Consider the following 27,739-nt stretch of genomic DNA (forward strand, 5'->3'; position numbering starts at 1 on the left):
TCTCACTCCCTTCCCAACCACTGCTTCCCTTTCATGTCCCTCGACTCTTATAACTGCCATCTGGTTTCTGTACAAATTGTAAATAGCCTTTCGCTCCCTGTATTTTACCCCTGCCACCTTTAGAATTTGAAAAAGAGTATTCCAGTCAACATTGTCAAAAGCTTTCTCTAAGTCTACAAATGCTAGAAACGTAGGTTTGCCTTTTCTTAATCTTTCTTCTAAGATAAGTCGTAAGGTCAGTATTGCCTCACGTGTTCCAACATTTCGACGGAATCCAAACTGATCCTGCCCGAGGTCCGCATCTACCAGTTTTTCCATTCGTCTGTAAAGAATTCGCGTTAGTATTTTGCAGCTGTGAATATTAAACTGATAGTTCGGTAATTTTCACATCTGTCAGCACCTGCTTTCTTTGGGATTGGAATTATTATATTCTTCTTGAAGTCTGAGGGTATTTCGCCTGTCTCATACATCTTGCTCACCAGCTGGTAGAGTTTTGTCATGACTGGCTCTCCCAAGGCCGTCAGTAGTTCTAATGGAATGTTGTCTACTCCGGGGGCCTTGTTTCGACTCAGGTCTTTCAGTGCTCTGTCAAACTCTTCACGCAGTATCGTATCTCCCATTTCGTCTTCATCTACATCCTCTTCCATTTCCATAATATTGTCCTCAAGTACATCACCCTTGTATAAACCTTCTATATAATCCTTCCACCTTTCTGCCTTCCCTTCTTTGCTTAGAACTGCGTTGCCATCTGAGCTCTTGATATTCATACACGTGGTTCTCTTCTCTCCAAAGGTCTCTTTAATTTTCCTGTAGGCAGTATCTATTTTACCCCTAGTGAGATAAGCTTCTACATCCTTACATTTGTCCTCTAGCCATCCCTGTTTAGCCATTTTGCACTTCCTGTCGATCTCATTTTTGAGACGTTTGTATTCCTTTTTGCCTGCTTCATTTACTGCATTTTTATATTTTCTCCTTTGATCAATTAAATTCAATATTTCTTCTGTTACCCAAGGATTTCTAGCAGCCCTCGTCTTTTTACCTACTTTATCCTATGCTGCCTTCACTACTTCATCCCTCAGAGCTACCCATTCTTCTTCTACGGTATTTCTTTCCCCCATTCCTGTCAATTGTCCCCTTATGCTCTCCCTGAAACTCTGTACAACCTCTGGTTCTTTCAGTCGAGGTACAAACTTAAATTTTAACTTTACATCAGCAAGAGCAACAGAAAAGAAATCACAAAAAATTTAGTCATAAACGGTTCAGATTTCATTTATGTTGTAAGTGTTCGAAATGCCCACCGCCTACTGCACTACACTTTTGCGGACGCCGACTCAAATACTTTTGGACTAACTGAAGAGAGTCCGTCGATATAATTTCACATGCTGTAACAATGTGGTGTTTAAAGTCCTCTTTGGTCGTCTGAACTTGTGCGTAGTCTTCATCACCGATTTTACTTTAGAGAAAGAAGTTCAGTGACAACAAATCAGGGGAAAGCGTAGGTCAACTGACTAAGTCTTCGCGTCCAGTGGAGCTACCAGGAAAGGGCTGGTAGCGTGCTATCGTAGCCACAAGCTGGTGGTGAGCTGGGTCCCATCGTGCTTGTACCACAGACACATGTACGTATTTCAAGTTGTACTTTCTCTAGGAGAGCCAGTTGCATTTTGGCAAGAAACTTTGTGTACCCTTCACCTGGTCTCTGTGTCTTGTTCGTGGTCTTCCAATTGGTCTTCGCCCATTCTAGGATTCTTCTCGGATGTCTTTCTGGTCCCATTCCTCTAATGTGACGCAGTTATTTGAGCCTGATACTCTCCATACTTTCTTTGAGGGGTTGATCTGTAGGGTGTTTCGTATTATTTCATTCCTTATCCTGTCTCTTCTCGTCTTACCCAGGGTCGGTCGTAGAAATTGCATTTCTGTTGCTTACATTCTGGTGGGATCATACTTTGTCTAACATTCCGATCTATAGATCAGAATTATCTGGTAATACGACATGTACACCATGCTCTTTGTTTTGGTAGGTATTTCTTAATTTCCAATTATGAGTGATACGCTATCTCCTAGTCTCCAATAACCCTGCAGCAAACGATCACTGCATCTGATGTTCATCTTGCCTCAGATGGTGCGGTTTCTCAGCGATCCAATAATACATACTTCTTACAGTCAGCTTTCTATGATTTATAAAGGTGGCTTTATCGGTAATGAAATTCTTTGAAGGAAAAAAACCGACTGTCCTGATGTCGTATCATCAGAAACGAATCGTAGAATTCCATGCGTCCTCTACACACTCGGTGGTTAATCTGCTGGTGAAGTAATACGTGCTCGGATGGAAGCGGTATGTGGTAAAACGCGAACACCACTGGGCTGACTTATTTCTGAGGCACTCGCTGTCTCTGGAACAAACGTGCGCATTATCTGAAGCCGCGCGGGATTAGCCGAGCGGTCTAGGAGCTGCAGTCAGGGACTGTGCGGCTGGTCCCGGCGGAGGTTCGAGTCCTCCCTCGGGCATAGGTGTGTGTGTTTGCCCTTAGGATAATTTAGGTTAAGTAGTGTGTAAGCTTAGGGACTAATAACCTTAGCAGTTAAGTCCCATAAGATTTCACATACATTTGAACATTTTTTGATTGTCTGAAACAGTAAGCAGAAGATCTATTCCGTTCTCTCCGCTCTTTGCATGCTTGCTTCTTACCCTCTGTGTAATATTCCAGTGCCTATCCAATAATAAGTTTTAGCACGTTTGCTGAATTGTCATTCTCGTTGGACACTGTCTGTTGGGAAACCTTTGCTCGCACAGCTCAACCGTACGCTTCGTGCTCCTACTGCAATTTCCACAAAGAAATGGTATTTCTAATTTCTCTCGGTTTAGTGGATGACGTTTTTTGCAGATTAACCAGCAACTGGCGCATATGGACGACGCAGACAAAGTCAGAGGTGCATATCCTATGTGCTCCTATAACGGTACCACGCCAGTGGAACACTCCTTCATCCTACGTGACGTATTTCCTTATTTTGTATGACATTAGGATATTTCACCTAACACATCAACTGTTTTCGTGTTCCAACACATAAATATTAAGATCTAAATATTGTAATTATTCCGAAAGAATTAATCGGATTGGGAACAGTAAAACGCTGTTGAATTCGTCTCCTTTGAACTACGATACTAGTAGCGGAAATTATTGTAGTTCCGTTGTATTTATCAACCAATTCAACCTTTACAAGGCGCAGCCTCTGTAATCTTAAGCTAAGAAACATCACTTCAATCGCTGTTTCCATGTCTCTGCGTCTCCTGCTGTTTTCTGTCAGTTGAGGCCTGCTGCTTTCTTCTCTTCTTTACTTCAAAGACCTTTTCGTCTTTGTCTTTCTCTGGAACTCCGCACTAGCACTGCCTTTGTCCATCTTCTGTCATTTCTCAGGGCGATATGTCTGGCTCTTTTCGAGTTTAAACTCTTTGCTCTTTTCAGAACATCCTGAATTTCTGTTATTGCTTTTAATTGTTCACTTCTTTTCCGATCCTTACTAGTGTGACCTACGAGTGACCTTTCCATAGCTCTCTGAACTGTTAGTAGTTTTCTTTTTTGACAAACCCGTGAAAAATCCAAGTTCACACCCATATGTTAGGACGGGAAGAACACACTATTTGAAATCAACTTATTTTACACTGCTGGCCTCTAAAATTGCTACACCACGAAGATGACGTACTACAGATGCGAAATTTAACCGACAGGAAGAAGATGCTGTGATATGCAAATGATTAGCTTTTCGGAGAATTCACACAAGGTTGGCGACGGTGGCGACACCTACAACGTGCTGACACGAGGAAAGTTTCCAACCTATTTCTCATACACAAACAGCAGTTGACAGGCAATGCCTGGTGGAACGTTGTTGTGATGCCTCGTGTAAGGAGAAGAAATGCGTACAATCATGTTTCCGACTTTGATAAAGGTCGGATTGTAGCCTATCGCGTTTGCGGTTTATCGATTCGCGACACTGCTGCTCGCGTTGGTCGAGATCCAATGACTGTTAGCAGAATATGGAATCGGTGGGTTCAGGAGGGTAATACGAAACGCCGTGCTGGATCCCAACGGCCTCGTACCACTAGCAGTCGAGATGACAGGCATCTTATCCGCATGACTGTAACGGATCGCGCAGCCACGTCTCGATCCCTGAGTCAACAGACGGTGACGTTTGCAAGACAACAACCATCTGCACGAACAGTTCGACGACGTTTGCAGGAGTATGGACTATCGGCTCGGAGACCATGGCTGCAGTTAACCCTTGACGCTGCGTAACAGACGGGAGCGCCGGCGATGGTGTACTCAACGACGAACCTGTTTGCACGAATCGCAAAACGTCATTTTTTCGGGTGAATCCAGGATCTGTTTACAGCATCATGATGGTCGCATGACGTTTTCATTGCCATTGGTGTGCCATTGGTTACACGTCTCGGTCACCTCTTGTTCGTATTAAGTCACTTTGAACAGTGGACGTTACATTTCAGATGTGTTACGACCCCTGGCTCTACCCTTCATTCGATCCCTGCGAAACCCTACATTTCAGCAGGATAATTCACGACCGCATGTTGCAGGTCCTGTACGGGCCAGTCAGAATACAGAGAATGTTCGACTGCTGCCCTGGCCATCACATTCTCCAGACCTCTCACGAACTGAAAACGTCTGGTCTATGGTGGCTCGTCACAATCCGCCAGTCACTACTCTTGATGAACTGTGGTATTGTGTTGAAGCTGCATGGTAAGCTGTACCTGTACACGCCATCCAAGCTCTGTTTGACTCAATGCCCAGGCGTATCAAAGCCGTTATTAGGGCCAGAGATGGTTGTTCTGGGTACTGATTTCTCAGAATCTATGCACCCAAATTGCGTGAAAATGTAATCACATGTCAGTTCTAGTATAGTATATCTGTACAATGAATACCCGTTTATCATATGCATTTCTCCTTGGTGTAGCAATTTTAATGGCCAGTTGTGTAAATCTGTCGGGATATTACATTTAAGAAGGTTGCGTTTCTACAGTGATATCCCACCTAGCTTCATTCGGTGAAAAACTTCAGTCTCCTTGAATACCAGTTAACTATCCCTTGTCAAAACATTCGTTAACATTTTTAGACAGTTGTTTTTCAGTGTTATTTATCTTGCAGTTACTCACTTGTGCGTAGAACGTGTTTTGAATGGATTTATGTTAAGACCCACTTTTTCTCTGGTACGTTCTTTGTAGACGATTTGCAATTCTTTAAATTTTTTGGCTAGGACTGCTATATACCGCTCGCAAATCTCAAGTTAGAGACTCTTTTCCCGTTTGTTCTAATTACCCTTTCTGTCAAAATAATTTTGGACATTGCCATCTGAATGATAGTTATAAACAGTTTAGAGGATATAGAATCACCATGCTTTACTCCTCGTCCAATGGAACACTTCGTACAGTCGATGCCTGCATAACAGCAGTTGGCTGACATAACCAAAAGAATATATATATATATATATATATATATATATATATATATATATATATGTGTGTGTGTGTGTGTGTGTGTGTGTGTGTGTGTGTGTGTGCCAGTTTCAGGTTTTAAGGTTTTAAGTTGGTCCTCAGCATCTGCGACAATCGTATAATTTCACGTCCGCAGCTAGGAACCAGTATATAGCCACTAGTTGTACACTTGTGGTGATCCAAGCCGTGAGAAATCGTGTCAAGTCCAGGAGGCAAGTTCCTGTAACGAACCACTCAATATACAAGTCCAAGAACATTTTATTTACAACGTCAGGTATATTATCCTCTCAGCAGTGTTATTTATACCGATGTTCAAATCATACGGAGGTCTACTTCGGAAATAAAACACCTTCTTCAGGTATCTGAAAAGGTTGTTCTGAGCAATCGGGAATCCAAAAGTTAAACACTCATCTACGATTTCAAGAATAAAAACTGGCCTTGGTCAGGATCACGACCAAGCGCCGCAACTAGTGACCACCTCGAACCTACTTACGCCAGAAATACTTCCTACGTTTCAGAACAATGGCAGAATTTGCGGTCCAAGTGGGCTCGTTGTGTAGCCTCTGCCGGGGAATGGAGCGGACTTGCCAGGAGCAGCAGAAGTTTCTGTTTATGCATAGGATTTATTTTACTTATTCTTCTCACGTGCTTGTGCGAAGAAGTGAATTGTGTCTGTGTTTTACTGCTTTGATTATTGTATATTAAGTTACTCTAAGTACACTTAAATGCATTTGCATAGTGTTACCTTATGTTCTAGAGTAGCTTCACGCAACCATAAGTGCTACTATTCCCTGCTGATTCAGTTTGAATCTCGTGACCGTTGAATACAGTGCTCGCAAAGTCAATGTAGCCGCAGCTGGGTTTCTCCCGGAAAATTCTCGACTGGAACAGGAAAGGGGGGAAGTGACAGTAGTATAGAAAGTACCCTTCACCACACACTGTAAGGTATCTTGCGGAGTATAGATGTAGAAGATGGTATCTAGTTACATGTTGTACATGTATATCCATACGTCACAATACACCTTATGGTTTTTGGCGGAATGTTCTTTGTATACCACTATCACTTGCTTCCCTTTCCTGCTGCTATAGGTAATGGTGCGAGAGAAGACGGATTGTTGGAAAGCCTCAATGTGAGTTTGAATCTCTCTAATTTTATCTTCATGGTCGTTTCGCGAGGAGGAGGCAATACATTCGTTAAGTAGCAGGAAGCGATACATTGTTCGAGTCTTTTATTAACGTAGGCTGTTGGAATTTTAAAAGTAAACTACATCCTTATGCAGAACATCTCTCATGTAACGTCTGACTCAGGAATTTCGCACTTTTTTATGTATCAGTGGCGAAAGCGCTGCTCTTCTTTCGATCTCCTCCATTTCCAGCGTCCATCTTACCCGGTAAGATTTCCAGACTGATGAGAAATACTCACGTGACAGTCTAACTAGCGTTTTGTACGCTATGTCCCTCGTGAGCCCATCTCCTGTAGCTTCTGACTATCAACGTCCTGTGATTGGTTTTATGCAATCATCGCACTTTAAATTCCTCAGTAAGCATGCGTCCTAATATGTGTTTGACTGCTTATAGTTATTGTTTGACAATCATGCAACCAAATAACAACGGGTCGTTCTCACTATTCATGCATAACACGTTACATTTGTTTCTGTTCAGGGCCAACTGCCAATCCCTGCACCAGGTGTTGATCCTCTGCATCTCTTCTTATACTTAATTACAATGTTCTACTGATTTACCTTTTTGCTTACACCAGGATCATCCGTGAACTGTGTCACTGTTTCCTACGTTCCCACTAGAGCAGTATCCAGAGTGGTGGAGTGATTCCGTTATGATGTTACATTCTTTCAGGGATGATGAAGGCGATTAAATGTATCAATTTGAGATAAGGACTCTGGTCTGGAAAATATCAAGTTTCAAGTTACAAGCGAAGATTGTTCTGACACTTCTGACAGTGAACCTCTTCTGCTGCAAGCTCTTCTTCAGTTCTCATATTTTGGGAGGAATTAGTATGGATCAAAAGAAGAAAAAACCGTCAAGTAAATATGAGCTCTAAAATGCGTTCCTTACATACTAAGAGCACTTGTTCCGTGCAAGGGATGTGTTTCGCAGTAGCAAAGATAAGCAGTTGCTTATAGCTATTAAGGTATGTTCTTCAGAACCCATGTTTACTCGACTTCTTTTTCTTGTTTTGGTCCATACTACCTGCTTAAAAAATACGGAAATCAAAGAGCTTGCAGTAGAAGAGGTCCACTGACTGAGATAACAGAACGATTTTCGCTTATAATTCCGACTCGGTCGTTTTTGGAGCAGTGTCTCCTATCTCAAACCGACACATATACACTTCTCCATCATCCCTGAAATATCGGAACATCATGACGGAACGACCCTGTATATATTTTCAACTGTCATCGTCCTCTAACACTTCTTTGAAATACGTAACAAGTTATTTTACGTATGAAGATTTCTCCACATTACGAAAGGCATGCTGCTTCTGTTTGTTAGGTACTCTTCAGTCTAACCAGAAAGCTGGGCAGGTTATCCTTTCGCTCGTAGTCCGCACGTTTTAAACCAGCATATGGTACACCATAAATATCTTGACATAAAAATACACTCCTGGAAATTGAAATAAGAACACATTGACACCGGTGTGTCAGACCCACCATACTTGCTCCGGACACTGCGAGAGGGCTGTACAAGCAATGATCACACGCACGGAACAGCGGACACACCAGGAACCGCGGTGTTGGCCGTCGAATGGCGCTAGCTGCGCAGCATTTGTGCCCCACCGCCGTCAGTGTCAGCCAGTTTGCCGTGGCATACGGAGCTCCATCGCAGTCTTTAACACTGGTAGCATGCCGCGACAGCGTGGACGTGAACCGTATGTGCAGTTGACGGACTTTGAGCGAGGGCGTAGAGTGGGCATGCGGGAGGACGGGTGGACGTACCGCCGAATTGCTCAACACGTGGGGCGTGAGGTCTCCACAGTACATCGATGTTGTCGCCAGTGGTCGGCGGAAGGTGCACGTGCCCGTCGACCTGGGACCGGACCGGACCGCAGCGTCGCACGGATGCACGCCAAGACCGTAGGATCCTACGCAGTGCCGTAGGGGACCGCACCGCCACTTCCCAGCAAATTAGGGACACTGTTGCTCCTGGGGTATCGGCGAGGACCATTCGCAACCGTCTCCATGAAGCTGGGCTACGGTCCCGCACACCGTTAGGCCGTCTTCCGCTCACGCCCCAACATCGTGCAGCCCGCCTCCAGTGGTGTCGCGACAGGCGTGAATGGAGGGACGAATGGAGACGTGTCGTCTTCAGCGATGAGAGTCGCTTCAGCCTTGGTGCCAATGATGGCCGTATGCGTGTTTGGCGCCGTGCAGATGAGCGCCACAATCAGGACTGCATACGACCGAGACACACAGGGCCAACACACGGCATCATGGTGTGGGGAGCGATCTCCTACACTGGCCGTACACCTCTGGTGATCGTCGAGGGAACACTGAATAGTGCACAGTACATCCAAACCGTCACCGAACCCATCGTTCTACCATTCCTAGACCGGCAAGGGAACTTGCTGTTCCAACAGGACAATGCACGTCCGCATGTATCCCGTGCCACCCAACGTGCTCTAGAAGGTGTAAGTCAACTACCCTGGCCAGCAAGATCTCCGGATCTGTCCCCCATTGAGCAGGTTTGGGACTGGATGAAGCGTCGTCTCACGCGGTCTGCACGTCCAGCACGAACGCTGGTCCAACTGACGCGCCAGGTGGAAATGGCATGGCAAGCTGTTCCACAGGACTACATCCAGCATCTCTACGATCGTCTCCATGGGAGAATAGCAGCCTGCATTGCTGCGAAAGGTGGGTATAAACTGTACTAGTGCCGACATTGTGCATGCTCTGTTGCCTGTGTCTATGTGCCTGTGGTTCTGTCAGTGTGATCATGTGATGTATCTGACCCCAGGAATGTGTCAATAAAGTTTCCCATTCCTGGGACAATGAATTCACGGTGTTCTTATTTCAATTTCCAGGAGTGTATTTCGGATGCATTAATTTGCATACAGTTTATTTTCATTTACCGAGACAATCTGTGATGTAACAGTATGTTATTCGCCTGCTACTAATTTGCTGCAAGCTTCACACAACAGTGTTTTCTAGACTTAAATGTTTGTGGACGGGACGGCAACGCGGCGGCCAGTTGTCACAAGATTGATATGCCGCTCTGCGCCATTCTCAGCGAATGCAGAAGGCTGCGGAAGCACGTCACAGGTGTGGCGCACCGGACTGAGTCTCGCTGTGTTGCAGGTGCTGCCCGGGCTGTACGTGGGGAACTACCGGGATTCCAAGGACGCGGCGCAGCTCGAGCGCTTCCAGATCACCCACATCGTCGCCATCCACGACGCCGCACGCAAGCTGCACTCGGTATGGTTTCGTTTTGTTTCTGCTCCTCGCTTCCTTAGCTCCAGCTCTACTCATTACACTGAATTCATGCAACAATAACTGATCATTTCATGAGACATATTACCTGCAGCAGTACCCTTCCGCAAACTGCTGCAAATGTCACTGCTGGGCCATCAACAAGTATCAGGATGCGAACCACTGAACGAAATATCATTGATATGGGCTTTCGGAGCCGAAGGCCCACTCGCGTACCCTTCACGAGTGCACAGCACAAATCTTTACGTCTCACTGGGACCCGTCAACCCCGACATTGGTCTATTGATGACTGCGAACATGTAGCCTGGTCGGACGGGTCTCGCTTCAAATTGTATCGAGCGGATGGACGTGCACTGGTATGCAGAAAACCTTATGAATTATGGGCCGTGCATGTCAGCAGAGGACTGTTCAAGCTAGCGGAGGCTCTGTGCAGTTGGAGTGATATGGGACCCCTGATACGTCTAGATACCATTCAGTCAGGTGTCACATACGTAAGCATCCTCTTTGATCACCTGCATCCATTCATGTCCATTGTGCATTCCGATGGACTTGGGCTATTCCCAGCAGGGCAATGCGACAACCTGTACGTCCAGAATTGGTACAGTATAACTACAGGAACATTCTTCTGAGTTTAAACACTTCCGCTGGCCACCAGACTTCCCAAACATTGTTGAGCATATCTGGGATGCCTTGCAACGTGCTGTTCAGAAGAGCAGGATTCATGGTGTTAATCCCCTCCAGCACTACTTCAGACATTAGTCGAGTCCATGCATGTCGTGTTGCGGCACTTCTGCGTGCTCGCGGGGGCCCTACACGATATTAGGCACGTTTACCAGTTTCTTTGTTCAATGTAGTTGGATTCTTCTGGTACCAAAGATCAACTGTTTACGATGTTGTGGCCAAGTGTAATGCTTTGGAGAAGTCTTGGGGAAGGTTCCCTAACCCGGCGAGGAAACATCATTCGAGGAAACGCGTGTCACGGACTGCCACAGTCATCGAAAAAGCTCAGGCGCTGATTTCGGAAGACCCGGGGTAATTGCTGAGGAAATTGGCGTCAGTATTGAATGTCAGCAAGCGAACAACTTGTCGGATGGCAGAGGACGACCTAATAAAAGCCATTCAGTCCAAAACTGGCTCTCGGATAACGTTGACGTGTTTTGGTGAAAGGAGTTCTGGCCCCAAAAAGCCCGGATTTGAACCCCCTCTATTACTATGTTTGGAGCGTAGTAGAAAGAGATACTGATACGACTAGGCACCCTTATGCTGCTTCTCTACGTACCGCTATCTAAGCAGCATTCGCGAGTATGGACATCTCTGTTTTAAACAGTGCGTGCGAACGATTCAGGACAAAATTGGAGGCTCTCATTGCGGCTGAAGGGGTTACATCGGGCAATGTTACGCTTGAAAGGTACCACTTCTCGTATGTAAAAGGATTTTCATTAGTACTTTGTTTTAATAAATGTTTCATTTATCCGGATTTAAGCGCCGCAACCTGTTGTTTCGTCAGTTTGACTAATACGTGACCGCTCGTCGGCCACACCAGTTTTTCGGAAAGCATCCACGCCCTGCGGATTGCATACCTTTGGCCGCAGGGGCTCCTCCCTTCGGAGGCTGTATACGCGCCCCGCTAATACATCGCTATTTGGATCCTATACAGAATACAAACTATCTGTCGCAAATGTATGATGGTTGCAACGTTAATAGTGGCAACTATTTATTTACATGTCGTACAAAATAGATAAGTGTTTCAAAGTTTTACTGACCTTCAAGTAGCCACCAGTATTGTGTATCACCCGTTGCCAGCGACGTGGAAATCGTAGGATACTCTTAGCAGTGGCAGTTGTGTTGACAGTTCGAGCGGCGCGGTGTATTGCCCGACGAATTTGTAGCAGTTCTGAAGCGAATGCCGTGAAGTGTTCCCTTCAGTTTAGAAATCGAGTTGATCGAGGACTTAAGTCAGGGGAATGTAGCAGTGGTATAGCGCTTAGCAGTCCTATCAGTCAGACAAATCAGCAACAGCTTGCACTGTACGTGCTTGAGCATTATCCTGCAAAACGATGGTCAGGTCCTGCAGAAAGTGTCATCACTTCTGTCTCTAAGCTGGGCGTAGATTGTGTTCCAAAAATGAAAAGCACGCTAACCTAAAACATGGTAAATGTGTAGCAAAATTTGGAAATCTGTGGTAAGATTTTAAGGAACCAAACTGCTGAGGTCATCGGTCCCTAAGTTTACACACGATTTAGTGTAACTTAAACTTACGCTGAGGACCACACACACACACACACACACACACACACACACACCCATGCCCGAGTGAGGATTCGAATCTCGAACGGAGGGAGCCGCGCGGACCATGAAAGGGCGCCCTAGGCCGCGCGGCAAATGTGTAGCCCACCCATTACGTCGAGAAGATGAAGCAGTACGTCTAAAGAATGACAATGTGAGTACGTCTAATATCCTCCACAAACAAGGTAAATACACGTACAAAATATAAACGTGTGCTAATTCCTACTCTTTTTCCTATTGAAGGTATTCTTGAAATCACTATCCGTTTTGCCGCATTTACAGATATACTGTCAAATTTAGCTTTACAACCACAACCTATTTCAGCCAGATGGACTACCTGGACAAATGCTGCCAGCTTTTTCTGTGTTAATCTTCAAGTTAAGTCGGCAAGCGATCATAAATTCCCTGCTAATTTGTTGAAGTTAACACCCGTTTGCTTCATTCTATTGAAATGCATTAGCGTTTCGCCTCCCAATTTTTTCCCCCGTTTTGGGTGGTAGATGCTTTCGAAGCCTGTCATGTGGCCTACGTTAAAGACGTGGAAGTGACATTCAAGAAAGCAGATGTGAAGCAAGACGTGATCTACATAAAATTCAATTTTGTGAACTTGCCTGCCACAGGTAATCGAATAACTGTTGAAGAGTTAGAAAAATCTTCGCAGCTATTCTACGGAGAAGGGGGTATTGCAGCAAAAGAGAGGACGATTAAAGTTATCGGATCACATCCTGATTTTGAGTTTATGAAGATGACAAAAAAAGAAACTTTGGCGAAAATGTAAAACGCATTCAACTTTTTTTTGACTTTGTCCGAAATTTGTTCACTTAAGTATGCTCCTGTCACTTCTTGTGACGCAAAAGCTCATTTTCTATGTACAGAAATCTTCTGTCTGATAAATGCATGGGCATAAGTGAAGAAAATTTAGAGAAACTGGTTGTTATGTAGTGTTTTAGAAGGAAATAGAAATAAATATAGAACTCAATTCCGATTCGCATAGTCCTCACTTCCCGCGCCCGGGTTCCCGGGTTCGATTCCCGACGGGGTCAGGGATTTTCTCTGGCTCGTGATGACTGGGTGTTGTGTGATGGCCTTAGGTTAGTTAGGTTTAAGTAGTTCTAAGTTCTAGGGGACTGGTGACCATAGATGTTTAGTCCCGTAGTTCTCAGAGCCATTTGAACCATTTTTCGATTCGCATATTTGTCTTGATGGTCAACTGCATATGAATGACAGATGTCGCTGTACACACTTGTCTGTACAACGGACAGGTGACCCAAAGTGTAGCAATGATGAAAATGGAGACAGTAGCAATATCAGAGATTCTTACCATTAGAGGCGAGCTGAATTATCGCCCCCGACGCTCCTTTCTGCTAACTGCGCATCAAAAAGTACTAATAACAGCAGGAAGGTTACAAATGTACAGTCGAAACCTGGATCAAGACTGAACGATAAGCACCTGAGTTTCCCGCGTATTATCTCAATCTTTGTTGGATATGGTCGCCCCTTGCAACCTGCTTCTAGATTTTGTATCTTACAAGCCACCTTACGGTGTATGGCCGAGAGAACTTCTCGTACCTCTATCATTTCTACCTCCTTCATGCTCTATTCACGGATGGTGCGTGGCAATAATGAATCTCGCTTAATCCTCTGTAAAGGCTCTACTTTCTCTGATTTCCTTGTAATCATCATTTTGCGAAGATTATCTGGAAGGAGTTAGTATGTTGCTTGACTCTTCTTGGAATGTACGCGCTCGGAATTACACAAGTAAACGTATGCCCTGCTTGTATCGTCTGGAATTTGGTGAGCGTCTCTTCCACGACGAAATATACCTCCCGTCTCTGTAAATTCAGTCATTTCTACCTGGTAAGGATCCCAGACTGGAGAGCAAAACTCAAGGATTGGTCTAACGAGTATTTTGTAAACTACTTCCATACACTTCTTCCAATTTCTATTGTCGTGGTATATGTTTTTCTGTTCACTTTAGGTCACTCACATTACTGCGTGGTATTTTATTGTTGGTACTGTTTCTGGTGACATATTACCCATAGAATAATCGAAGAATAATCTGTCTCCCTATTGTCTGTCTTTAAACACAGCTAAGTACATGTATCACAAGAAAATAACTGTGGGTTTCTCCATGCATGCTGTTTGTATACAGCCAATATATTCTCATTCGTAAAATATAATCAACGTTTATATGATCGTTTCCTGAAATCAGTAACTCTGGCACGAGGATCTGTTACAAGCTTTACTCGATATTCAAGTTTTCTTTAGACTTGACAAGCCTCTTTTGCATTGTTACATGTCACAATCTGACTTTTGTGACAATTCTGCTAGACTAACCTGGCAATGAGATATACTCGGAATTTTGAGAAATCGAAACAAACCTGTAACAGTCATTTTAATAAGGGCCGATGTAAGGGTGTTATATCAGTTGATGTCCGCTGGACACTTAGTGGTGTTGCTACGGTCGGTGGCATTCCACTCCCAGCGGCTTAAGAGATGAGCCGTAGCGTCAAATTCTTCTAGGGCCCCACGGATCCAACAAACAGTCGAAGAAAGCAGTGCGCGTCGCTAGAGAACATATCCTTTCTGTAAATAAAAGAATTGGGCAAGAGCGAGTAGGAATCACGCGCTGCGCATTCCGTACAATCCTTATTACGTTTGTAGGTGGTTCATTCATCCTTGGAATTAAGAAGCTCGACGATTTTTTTTTTTTCCTGGTATCGATACTGATACTGGCAAGATACCACTTCCAGGAATTGTAAAACTACGCAGGAATGTTTTAATTTTAAGTTTTAATCTTAAAACAAATGACAAAAACATTTTTCTTTCTTTGATATAATTACAAAATAACAATTTTGGATTTTTTCTTTATTTATTCTGTGAAATATTGCTTCTTGCTAAATTTAATGATTATAGAGCAAAGGGAAATACAATATGAGTTCCGAGGAATGAGTTTGCAAGTGTCAAAATATGAGACATATGGCTGTGTTAGGGTGCAGTACCACAAGCGGTAGAAACGGAACTCCTACTCGATCACTTTGTTGTCGGTCTGCCTGGATGTCTGTTTCAAAAAATGGCTCTGAGCACTATGGGACTTAACAGCTATGGTCATCAGTCCCCTAGAACTTAGAACTACTTAAACCTAACTAACCTAAGGACAGCACACAACACCCAGTCATCACGGGGCAGAGAAAATCCCTGACCCCGCCGGGAATCAATCCGGGAACCCGGGCGCGGGAAGCGAGAACGCTACCACACGACCACGAGCTGCGGACGATGTCTGTTTGTCTGACTATTAACAAACCTTGTTCTCGGGATCAGGTAGACGTATAGAGCTGAATTTTGTCACATACTAACGTCTGCGATCCCTTGGCGGTATGAAAAACTTCAGCTTGAAAGTCAATGAAATCGATAGATACGGTCATTTGTGTTACATATTGTGATACTCCCAAACTCAGTCATTAAAACCTGTAGGGTACTTCACGTCGACCTAGAGTCACAAAATTTGAAACAAGCAAGGTTTTACAGCAAAGGAAAACATACCACGAAATTATTAATTTGTAATTATATAACACGAAAAAATATTTCTTTTGTCATTTGCTATCCGACTTCAGAATTAAAATTAAAACTTTTTGGAAGTACTATAAATATGTTTGACAGTGTGTCAATTGTTGGGGTCGATCTGAATTGTTACGTTACTCTTAAAAATACAGGTTCGCCAAGATCGCTAATAGATCTTTTTACTGATATTTGTTTTTCTAAGAGTAATATATCCTCATCAAAAAAAAGTTTATCGCCCCGGTTCCCAGGACTCCTGAAGACAGACGTTGACTGTGGATTTTGTATCACAAACACAGTCCCATTTTGCTCTTCCTGTCGATTTCGTTTTTGAGACGTTTGTATTCCTTTTTGCCTGCTTCATTTACTGCATTTTTATACTTCCTTCTTTCATCAGTTAAATTCAATATATCTTCTGTTACCCAAGGATTTCTACTAGCCCTCGTATTTTTACCTACTTGATCCTCTGCTGCCCTCATTATTTCGTCTCTCAAAGCCACTCATTCTTCTTCTACTGTATTTCTTTCCCCCATTCTTGTCAATCGTTCCCTCGTGCTCTCCGTGAAACTCTCTACAACCTTTGGTTCTGTCAGTTTATCCAGGTCCCATCTCCTTAAATTCCCAGACATATATTTTCAGAAATTTCTTCCTTAAATAAAGTCCTACGATTGAAACTAGTAGAGCTCTCCTGGCCAGAAAAGCTCTTTTTGTTAGTGCCAGTCTACTTTTGATGTCCTCCTTGCTCCGGCCATCGCTGGTTATTTTGCTAAATAGTAGAATTCCTTCACTTGGTCTACTTCGTGACATCAGTCCTGATGTTAAGTTTCTCACTGTTCTCATATCTGCTGCTTCAGATTGCTTTCGTTTTTCTTCGATTTACTGTCAAGCCATATTGCTGGATGCCCTATGCCCCCATAGGAGCCAAAGGAATTAAGTCAAGTCATATTCTGTACTCATTAGATTGTTCATTCTATTGAACAGGTCATGTAATTCTTCTTCACTTTCATTCAGATTAGCAATGTCATCAGCGAATCGAATCGTTGATATCTTTTCATCTTTAATTTTAATTCCACTCCTGAACCTTTCTTTTATTTCCATCATTGCTTCTTCGACGTACAGGTTGAACAATTGGGGGGGAAAGACTACATCCCTGTCTTACACCCTTTTTAACCCGAGCACTTCTTTCTTGGTCGTCATTCTTATTAATCCCTCTTGGCTCTTGTACATAGTGTATACTACCCGTCTCTCCCTATGGCTAACCCCTTTTTTTCCCTCATAATTTCGTACATCTTGCGTCATTTTACACTGTCGAACGTTATTTCCAGGTCGACAAATGCTAAGAAGGTATCTTGATTTTTCTTTAGTCTTGCTTCTATTACCAACCATAACGTCAGAACTACCTCTGTGGCGCCTTTACCTTTCCTAAAGCCAAACTGGTCGTCTTCTAACACATCCTCAGTTTTCGTTTCCATTCTTCTGTGTAATATCCTTGCTAGAAACTTGGATCCATGACCTGTTAAGCTGATTGTGCGATAATTATCGCACTTGTTGGCTCCTACAATCTGCGGAATTGTGTGGTTGAAACCTGCCGAAAGTCAGATGGTTTGTCGCCAGACTCATACATTCTACACTCCAACGTGATTAGTCGTTTTGTCGCCTCCTCCCCCAATGACTTCAGAAATTGATGGAATGTTTTCTATCCCTTCTGCGTTGTTTGATCGCAAGTCCTCCAAAGCTCTATTAAATTCTGATTCTAATACTACATCACCTACATCAGCTAAATTGACTCCTCTTTCTTCTTCTGTCACATCAAACAAATCTTCCCCGTCATAGAGGCCTTCCATATATTATTTCCACCTATTCGCTCTCTCCTCTCTATTTAACAGTGGAATTCCCGTTGGACTCTTTTTGTTTCCACCTTTTATTTTAATGTCACCGAAGGTTGTTTTGACTTTCCTATATGTTGAGTCCATCCTTCCAACAATCATTTTTGCTTCGATTTCTTCACATTTTTCGTGCAGCATTTCGTTTTAGCTTCCCTGCACTTCCTACTTATTTCATGACTCAGGGACCTGTATTTCTGGGTTCCTGAATTTCCCTGAACATTTTTGTACTTCCTTCTTCCATAGAACAACTGAAGTACTTCTTCTGTTACCCGTGGTTTCTTGCCAGATACAGCTTCTGTGATTTTCCTTTTTAGAGATATCCATACATCTTCTACTGTACTACTTACTGAGGTATTCCTTACCTCTATATCTATAGCTTCAGAGAACTTCTGTATCCCACTTCTTTGTGGATTGATTCTTCCTGTCTAATGTTTTAAACTTCAACCTACTCTTCATCACTACTACATTGTGATCTGAGTCTGTATCTGCTCCTGGGTATGCTCTACAATCGAGTATATGATTTCTGAATCTCTATCTGATCGTAATGTAATCTAACTGAAATCTTCGCGCCAAATCCAGCCTTTGCAAGTATACCTTCTCCTCTTGTGATTCTGGAACAGAGTATTTGCTACTACTAACTGAAATTGATTACAGAACTCAATTAGTCTTTATCCTCTCTCATTCGTTGTCCCATGCCTACAATTCTTCTGTAACCTTTGCTTCTATTCCTCCCCCTACAATTGTGTTCCAGTTTCCCACGACTATTAGATTTTCATCTCCCATTACGTACTGTATTACCCTTGCAATATCTCTATATACATTGTCTTTCTCTTCATCTTGCGACGGTACAAACCCCCGTTACTAGATGAATAGGTCCCGTATGCAAGGACTGCTTTGTGGAGAGCGAGCGCGCTACATGGCGCGCGATTCGCGGAAGCGCGTGGCGCGCCCGCGCGAGATTTGCAACGGTCGGTGTGATGTCTCTGCAGCCGGGAGGCCACGTGGCCCGCAGCTTGGGGCATTGTTTGGTGTTGCGCGCATTACGCGAAAACTATGTAACTTACGGTGAAGAGCGATGCGGCAGTGGATTGTGGTCAGCAATATACACCTTCTGAAAGATCGGTCTTTATTTTAAGTCACGAGACGCAGAAGTTATAGTAACGTCAAAATCGGTTAATATCACGAATACTGAAAGATTAATAAAAATAGTAAATAACAACTTACAGAGATGAGCGAGCACTCACTAAAAACGTTTCGTCATAGGGGATGGAGTGCTGCAGCCATATGTTAAGATTAATAAATAATTAACCCCGTAAAGAGCAATAAACAAAGTTCGATGAAAAATTGTTTATAAAATTCAGTAGAAAACTCATGACGTAAAGAACGGCATTATATAATATTTTCAGTGACATTACACGTATTTTAAACTAGTTAAGTTATACTATACACTTAACTTGCAATAGTTTTCATTGTTTGCAAATTATTATTAACATTTATCGCCCATAATTAATTATTATAGATATGAAGATTTTGAGCAGCGCAATGTGTAGATCGCTATAGATTACGTCTAAAAACGGTGCTATATGCAGTTCTATGTTAAAACGTTGCAGCACAGACGTAAACAAACAAATTTACGCTAAGTGGAGAAATTTTGCAAAAACTAAAACTTGATTTACGGGCGATAGAATAATCCTAGAATTTAATGTAACATAGTAAGTAAGATGTACTTTTTTGTGTGGTTCCTATGGTGAACTTACTTCTGTCGAGGGATGTCTGTATCAAAATTTGTAACCTAAACTGGTGAGATTGGGTGGCCCATGTGGTCGTTTGAGAATTTTTTTTCGCGCCGATTTATTTCGACAAAGAGTATTGTTTAATAGTGCAAGTGCGCAAGCATATATTTGGTGAACTTGAAGTGCTACGATTATTTGTGTGAGTACGATTTACGAGGTATACATTGTCGTAAGTGAACATGTGGCGAACTGTGATTTCGCGCCAAAACTGTTTGAAGAAATAGGACAGTGGAACTTGTGGTTCTGTTCGAATTGATTGAGTAATTTTCGTTTATAGCAGCCTACATTACTGCTATTGGGGGCTCGGAGTCAAATTATTATTAAAGTAAAACTGTAAACCGTCTCACCAGTGCTAATTTCATTGTGTGAAAGAAAAGGACAACGCCAATAAATAGTGATTGAACTGTGTCGTGAAAAACTGATTTACTCCCGTATTTAAACATTTAAACCGTCTTCGAGCTTGTTGTACAGAAGAACAGACTTTTCACAGGATTCCTGTAACATTGCATAGGGCTCCACTGAAGATCCGTGGAAACGAAAGCAGAATTTCAAAGCAACAGATGTCTGAGTGAATAATTAGTTCAAAAACTATAAGAAATGCGCGGGTGTGGAAGTGTACTAATGCACCAAATGTGGAAATCATCCCCTGAGACTTACGTGAGAGCGAAAATTTGCAATAACATTTTTAACCAACATTTGTATATGCACATTTCGTGTGAGAACGCTACAACCGCACTTCTTTATTTATACCGCCCCGTCGTAATCTTCAGCTTGCGCCGTCGGCATGTATACTTGTACTATCGTTGTCGGTGTTCGTTTGCTGTCCATTCCGATAAGAACAACCCTATCACTGAGCTGCTCACATAAACACACCCTCTGCCCTACCTTTGTATTCATAACGAATCCTAATCCCGCTGTACCCTTTTCTGCTGCTGCTGATATTACCCTATACTCATCTGACAAGAAATCCTTATCTTCTCTCCATTTCACTTCACTGACCCCTACTATATCTAGATTGAGCCTTTGCATTTTCCTTTGCAGATTTTCTAGCTTCCCTACCCGGTTCAAGCTTCTGACATTCCACTCCCCGACTGATGAAACGTTACCCTTCCGTTGGTTATTCAATCTTTTCCTCATGGTCACCTCCCTCTTGACAGTCCCCTTTCGGTGACCCGAATGGGGGACTATTGCGGAATCTTTTGCCGATGGAGAGATCATCTGGACTCTTATTCAATTACAGGCAGCATGTCCTGTGGATACACGTCATGTGTCTTTAATGCAGTGGTTTCCATTATCTTCTGCATCCTCATGGCGTTGATCATTGCTGTTTCTTTTACCTTTAGGGGCAGTTTCCCATCCCAAGCACAAAGAACCTCTGTCCGCTCCTCCGCTCTCTTTGACAAGGTCATTGGTAGAATGAGACTTCTTATGCAGCTAAGGATAGAAACTTGAAATTGGAGAAGGGGGGATCTCCTACTGTAGGCGTTTTTTAAGAAGAGATTTAAGATCCAACCTTAAGGGGTTGCAATAAGGGATGAACGGTTTTGTTTTAAAAAAAAACGTCGCTATTAAGGCAATTTTGAAGCTAGACCTAAGAAAATTGGTAGTTGGTTTCTCGGTCAGAAATAAAGAAATACGTGTTTCAATACTTAGAAATTTATCGCTGTGGGGGTGAATCAGCATTCTTGGAACCCATCTCTTACAAATACGTCTCATGTGCAAATTTTCTGCCGCCACCGTGTGGGTGGCAGCCAATGAAATTCTCATTATTTCAGAAAGGGTTATTCGTCGATCCTCTCTCACAATGAGAATTGCAGTGTTAATGTTTTCTTCAGAGCAGTAACTTTAGCGACGAGTCCTCTTTCTTTTGAAATTATTGATTTTCTCCCGTATTTAAACACTTAAACCGTCTTCGAGCTTGTTGTACGGAAGAACAGACTTTCCACAGGATTCCTGTAACATTGCATAGGGCTCCACTGAAGATCCGTGGAGACGAAAGCAGAATTTCAAAGCAACAGTGTTCGATGCGCGTCACCTCCATTGTTACAGTAGGCGATACTGTACGTACCAGCCTGCCCACCTGTTATAAGTGGGAATCAGGAATGGTGTGTTTGTCACACATTAAGCTAACAGACAGCCATTTCTAGTGCGAGAAATCACGGCCGTAAGAAAATTATGATCAGTCTTCACTGATCAAGGGCAACGGCCTTACCGCAGTGGATACACCGGTTCCTGTCAGCTCACCAAAGTTAAGCGCTGTCGGATGTGGCCGACACTTGAGTGGGTCATCATCTGGACCGCCAGGCGCTGTTGCCGTTTTTCGGGGTGCACTCAGCCTCGTGATGCCAATTGAGGAGCTACTCGACCGAATAGTAGCGGCTCCGGTCACAAAACTATCATAACGACCGGGAGAGCGGTGTGCTGACCACACGCCCCTCCTATCCGCATCCTAAGCTGAGGATGACACGGCAGTCGGATGGTCCCGATGGACCACTTGTGGCCCGAAGACGGAGTGCTTTTTACTGAACAATCCCACTAAAAGGTCGTGGGCTTGTTCATACTTCCTCTCTTTTTGATGCTCTCGCATCTTCTGCCACCTTTAATTTCATCCATGAACTCTAGACTAGGCCCTCGTCCCTACCATCTTCCCTCCGTCATATCTTTAATAGGAATAGTGAAATCGGATGAATGGCGATTTAGATAGCTCAGCACGTCGCTCCTCCTAGCAGTGAGTGCTTAGCATAGGCACCTTATCTCTCTTCCTCTTGTTGAACATCCCATCTCGGAAACATGTGATTCTTTCTTTCCCGTCTTCATCAGCATCCAAGTTTCTGCGCCAAATAATCATATACTCCTAACGTAGCTCTTTGAGAATCGTTTCCTGGGAGTCAAGGAGATACTCTTCGGCATCAGTAATATTCTTTTGCGATACGTGATTCTTTTTCCAGTGGTGTTATAACGTTAACATCTATTACACTTGAACCAGCCGCGGTGAGACATCTTCCGAAGAAACTGAAGCTACTGACAGCTTTTAGCCTTAAAGGTCCACGACTGTGTTCTGCTTTCCATTTCTCGTGTACATAATTAATTTCTCTTTTTTTCTATTGATATTCATCTTGCATGTCTGTTAATGTCTGTACGTATGGAGTGCACATGGGGTTTTTTTAGGTTAGAGAATTCCCTCCCTAGGCCCGACAAGACGCCTCCTAAGACGCGGCAAGGTAGGAGTAGACAAAATTCAACAGGGAATAACAATATTAATCTGCTAATAGTAAACTGCAGGAGCGTCTATAGAAGTGTCCCATAACTGCTCTCATTAATAAACGGTCACAACGCCCATATAGTACTAGGGACAGAAAGTTGGCTGAAACCAGACGTAAACAGTAATGAAATCCTAAACTCAGATTGGAATGTATACCGCAGAGACAGGCTGGACAGTGAAGGGGGAGGCGTGTTTATAGCGATAAGAAGTGCAATAGTATCGAAGGAAAATCACGGAGATCCGAATTGTGAAAAGATTTGGGTGAAGGTCACGGTTAAAGCAGGCTCAGACATGGTAATTGGATGTCTCTATACGCCCCCGGGCTCAGCAGCTGTTGTGGCTGAGCACCTGAAGAATAATTTGGAAAATATTTGGAGTAGGTTTCCCAACCATGTTATAGTTCTGGGTGGAGATTTTAATTTGCCGGATATAGACTGGGAGACTCAAACGTTCATAACGGGTGGCAGGGACAAAGAATCCAGTGAAATTTTTTAAAGTGCTTTATCTGATAACTGCCTTGAGCCCTTAAACAGAGAACCGACTCGTGGCGATAACATATTAGACCTCCTGGTGACAAACAGACCCGAACTATTTGAATCAGTTAATGCAGAACAGGGAATCAGCGATCATAAAGCGGTTACTGCATCGATGATTTCAGCCGTGAATAGAATTATTAAAAACGGTAGGAAGATTTTTTGTGTTTAGCTAAAGTGACAAAAAGCAGATTACAAAGTACCTGAAGGCTCAACGCAAAAGTTTTGTCTCAAGTATAGATAGTGTTGAGGATCAGTGGACAAAGTTCAAAACCATCGTACAATATGCGTTAGATAAGTATGTGCCAAGCAAGATCGTAAGAGATGGAAAAGAGCCACCGTGGTACAACAACCGAGTTAGAAAACTGCCGCGGAACCAAAGGGAACTTCACAGCAAACATAGATATAGCCAAAGCCTTGCAGACAAACAAAAATTACGCGAAGCGAAATGTAGTGTGAGGAGGGCTATGCGAGATGCTTTCAATGAATTCGAAAACAAAGTTCTATGTACTGATTTGGCAGAAAATCCTAAGAAATTTTGGTCTTATGTCAAAGCGGTAGGCGGATCAAAACAAAATGTCCAGACACTCTGTTACCAAAATGGTACTGAAATAGAGAATGACAGACTAAAGGCGGAAATACTAAATGTCTTCTTCCAAAGCTGTTTCACAGAGGAAGACTGCAATGTAGTTCCTTCTCTAGATTGTCGCACAGATGACAAAATGATAGATATCGAAATAGACGACAGAGGGATAGAGAAACAATTAAAATCGCTCAAAAGATGAAAGGCCGCTGGACCTGATGGTATACCAGTTCGATTTTACACGGAGTACGAGAAGGAACTTGCACCCTTCTTGCAGCGGTGTACCGTAGGTCTCTAGAAGAGCGAAGTGTTCCAAAGGATTGGAAAAGGGCACAGGTCATCCCCATTTTTATGAAAGGACGTCGAACAGATGTGCAGAACTGTAGACCTATATTGTAGAATTTTGGAACACGTATTATGTTCGAGTATAATGACTTTTCTGGAGACTAGAAACCTACTCTGTAGGAATCAGCATGGCTCGCGCTATTCGTCCACGAGACTCAGAGGGCCATAGACAAGGGTCCACAATCGGATGCCGTGTTTCTTGACTTCCGCAAGGCGCCCGATACAGTTCCCCACAGTTATTTAATGAACAAAGTAAGAGCATATGGACTATCAGATCAATTGTGTGATTGGATTGAGGAGTTCCTAGATAACAGAACGCAGCATGTCATTCTCAATGGAGAAAAGTCTTCCGAAGTAAGAGTGATTTCAGGTGTGCCGCAGGGGAGTGTCATAGGACCGTTGCTATTCACAATATACATAAATGACCTGGTGGATGACATCGGAAGTTCACTGAGGCTTTTTGCAGATGATGCTGTGGTGTATCGAGAGGTTGTAACAATGGAAAATTGTACTGAAATGCAGGAGGATCTGCAGCGAATTGACGCATGGTGCAGGGAATGGAAATTGAATCTCAATGTAGACAAGTGTAATGTGATGCGAATACATAGAAAGGTAGACCCCTTATCATTTAGCTACAAAATAGCAGGTCAGCAACAGGAAGCAGTTAATTCCATAAATTATCTGGGAGTACGCATTACGAGCGATCTAAAATGGAATGATCATATAAAGTTGATTGTCGGTAAAGCAGATGCCAGACTGAGACTCATTGGAAGAATCCTAAGGAAATGCAATCCGAAAACAAAGGAAGTAGGTTACAGTACGCTTGTTCGCCCACTGCTTGAATACTGCTCAGCAGTGTGGGATCCGTACCAGATAGGGTTGACAGAAGAGATAGAGAAGATCCAACAGAGAGCAGCGCGCTTCTTTACAGGATCATTTAGTAATCGCGAAAGCGTTACGGAGATGATAGATACACTCCAGTGGAAGACTCTGCAGGAGAGACGCTCAGTAGCTCAGTACGGGCTTTTGTTAAAGTTTCGAGAACTTACCTTCACCGAAGTGTGAAGCACTATATTGGTCCCTCCTATGTATATCTCGCGAAGAGACCATGAGAATAAAATCAGAGAGATTAGAGCCCACACAGAAGCATACCGACAATCCTTCTTTCCACGAACAATACGGGACTGGAATAGAAGGGAGAACCGATAGAGGTACTCAGGGTACCCTCCGCCACACACCGTCAGGTGACTTGCGGAGTATGGCTGTAGAGTAGATCCAGCGAGGCGCCTTCTGCAGCTTGTCTTCGTTTCTGACCAACAAGGCAATGTCATCTGCAGAGCGGATCGTTTTGAAGCATACTCCATTAACTGCTATGTAATTGCTGCTCGTTTCTGAGAATTCTCTATTTACAAATTAAAATAATGACAGAGACAAACGGTATCGCTGCCTTACACTCTTAGCCTGTGGCTCATCCTCCCATAGAGTAGCATTCTGACTCTTGTGAGGTTCAGAATTACTCTTTTGTTACTGAGGTCGTTTCCTATGTTCTTCCTCTCTTTGAACACTTTATTTCGGTTAATATTTTCTAACGCTTTCTCAATGTGTATGAAAGCGATTAAGACTGGTGTGATGAGCCACAAATATGTGTCAAACTAATCGTGAAGTGAATACTGCCTCTCGTGTTTCTCGGTTCCTTCGAAAACCGTGCTGGTCATTTTGTAAAGAGTCTTCTACTTTCTGCTCCATGCCAAGACAGATAATCCTGATTAGTACTTTTGTGGTACGTAATATGAGGCTGGGTGTTCTGTACTGTTTGCACTCCTTGCTTTGATGATCTTAATAGGCATCATACCTCTCTGCTCAAAATCGTGCGGTATTACTTCCTTCATGTACACATTATTTCGCATCTGAAACATGTCTTTAGGTTTTTTCTACTGGTATGTTCTCGTGGAGTTTTAAGATCTTTTAGTATTTAATGCTCCACCGAATTCTCTCAATATTTGTGGTCCTAGTTCATTTCCATCAACTTCATTCAGGTTTTTCAGAACTGTGTGTATGTTAACAGATTTTGATGTTGCCGAGCATTCGTCATAAAATAATTGTTTCCTTGATTATTTATTTATTGTTATTTATTATTTATTTATTTATTATTTATTTATTTATTATTTATTATTTATTGTTTCCTTGATTATTTATTTATTCCTTGACTATTATTCCTTGATTATTACGACCCAGGTTTCAGCCTTTTATGCCATTTTCAAGTGATGACATTAGCTCAGTTACTTGAAAATGGCATAAAAAGCAGAAACCTATACAATTAATTTTTAAATGAACACACTACCATTTGACTGTAATATTGTTTATTTAATTACAATCCAGGTTTCGGCCTTTTATGCTATTTTAAAGTTAATGTTAATGATACAAACTCAGTCACCTGAAAATGGCATAAGAGGCCGAAATCTGGGTCGTAATTAAATAAAAAACAATACAGTCATATAGCGGTGTGTTCATTAGAAAATTAAAGAAAGTCGATGTTATATGTAGCATAGTACTTCTAATGTTTTCATCTATTATTTTAATTTGTTTTCAACCCATTCTTCGCATCCTTTCTTCCTCTCTCTGTTAAGAGTGTTTCAGGAACACCAATAAGGGAATTGCTATTTTTCGTTTTTTCCTCTTTTCATTCATCATGTTTAGAATGTTTTCCTTTACCCAAAGATTTTCTCCTTCCCAAAGCATTTTCTTGCTGTCTGCACGCTCAAATAATTTCCATTTTTTCTGAATGCTGTCTTCATCGGTACATTTGCATATCAGTTCATCCGTCATATTTTCGAATGTGTCAGATGCATCTGTGTTATTGATTTTTATTTAGATTCCACCTCTTTCTATTGGCGTGTATAGTTGTTCTTCTGGAGCGCAACTGACTGTGCAAGCCAAACGGATTATGATTTGAATTTTCGTCAGCACCAGTTAAGTTTTTAGCATCTTTTATTTGATTCTGGCCTCTGATTTTTTTTCACTAATACCTAATACAGTCGGTAACGGCTACAGTCACTTGGTGCAGTCGAGGTGCATCTTGTTCTTTACGGCTCCTTGAGTAATGTGTGTGCCACAACAAAGATGCGGCCTCTGCAGAACTACAGCAGCTCATTCCTAACTGAGATCTCACATTTACCTGCTGTGTCTTCTTTTGTACCGTCTCCTATCACTATATTCCAGGAACTGAGAATGACGGTGTTGTCCCTTCCTTCATTTTTCATTAAAAGGTCTTCGAGCTATTCGTAAACTTTTTGTACCTGGCAGTCTGCATCAGCCTGAGGTAGGTATATATGCCTAAAGAAGCAAATATCCTTGAGTTCTGCCCTGATTCCAACATGGTTATTCGCTCATTGTATCCTCAGACGCTGATTGTGCGTTGTTCTACTTTCTTTACCGATACAAACCCAACTGCTCCACTTCAGCAAACATTCTACGACCGATACAAAGAACAAGTCAGAGAATGGAAACATGGGACAAGCCACTAAACGTCTGTAGAACAAAGAATAACCTGC

At 42.8% G+C, this 27,739-nt stretch overlaps 1 protein-coding gene across 1 annotated transcript in view; it reads left to right on the forward strand.

The window, feature by feature from the left end:
* The window catches only part of LOC126353755 (dual specificity protein phosphatase 12-like), a 625,942-nt gene that overhangs the window by 332,739 nt on the left and 265,464 nt on the right, over positions 1-27,739 (forward strand). Inside the window, exon 2 of the mRNA XM_050002810.1 lies at positions 9,811-9,927. Coding sequence (XP_049858767.1) covers positions 9,811-9,927 — 117 coding nt within the window. The remainder of the gene's footprint in view (positions 1-9,810; positions 9,928-27,739) is intronic.

Source organism: Schistocerca gregaria, chromosome 3 (assembly GCF_023897955.1).
Source record: "Schistocerca gregaria isolate iqSchGreg1 chromosome 3, iqSchGreg1.2, whole genome shotgun sequence".
Classification (NCBI taxonomy): domain Eukaryota; kingdom Metazoa; phylum Arthropoda; class Insecta; order Orthoptera; family Acrididae; genus Schistocerca; species Schistocerca gregaria.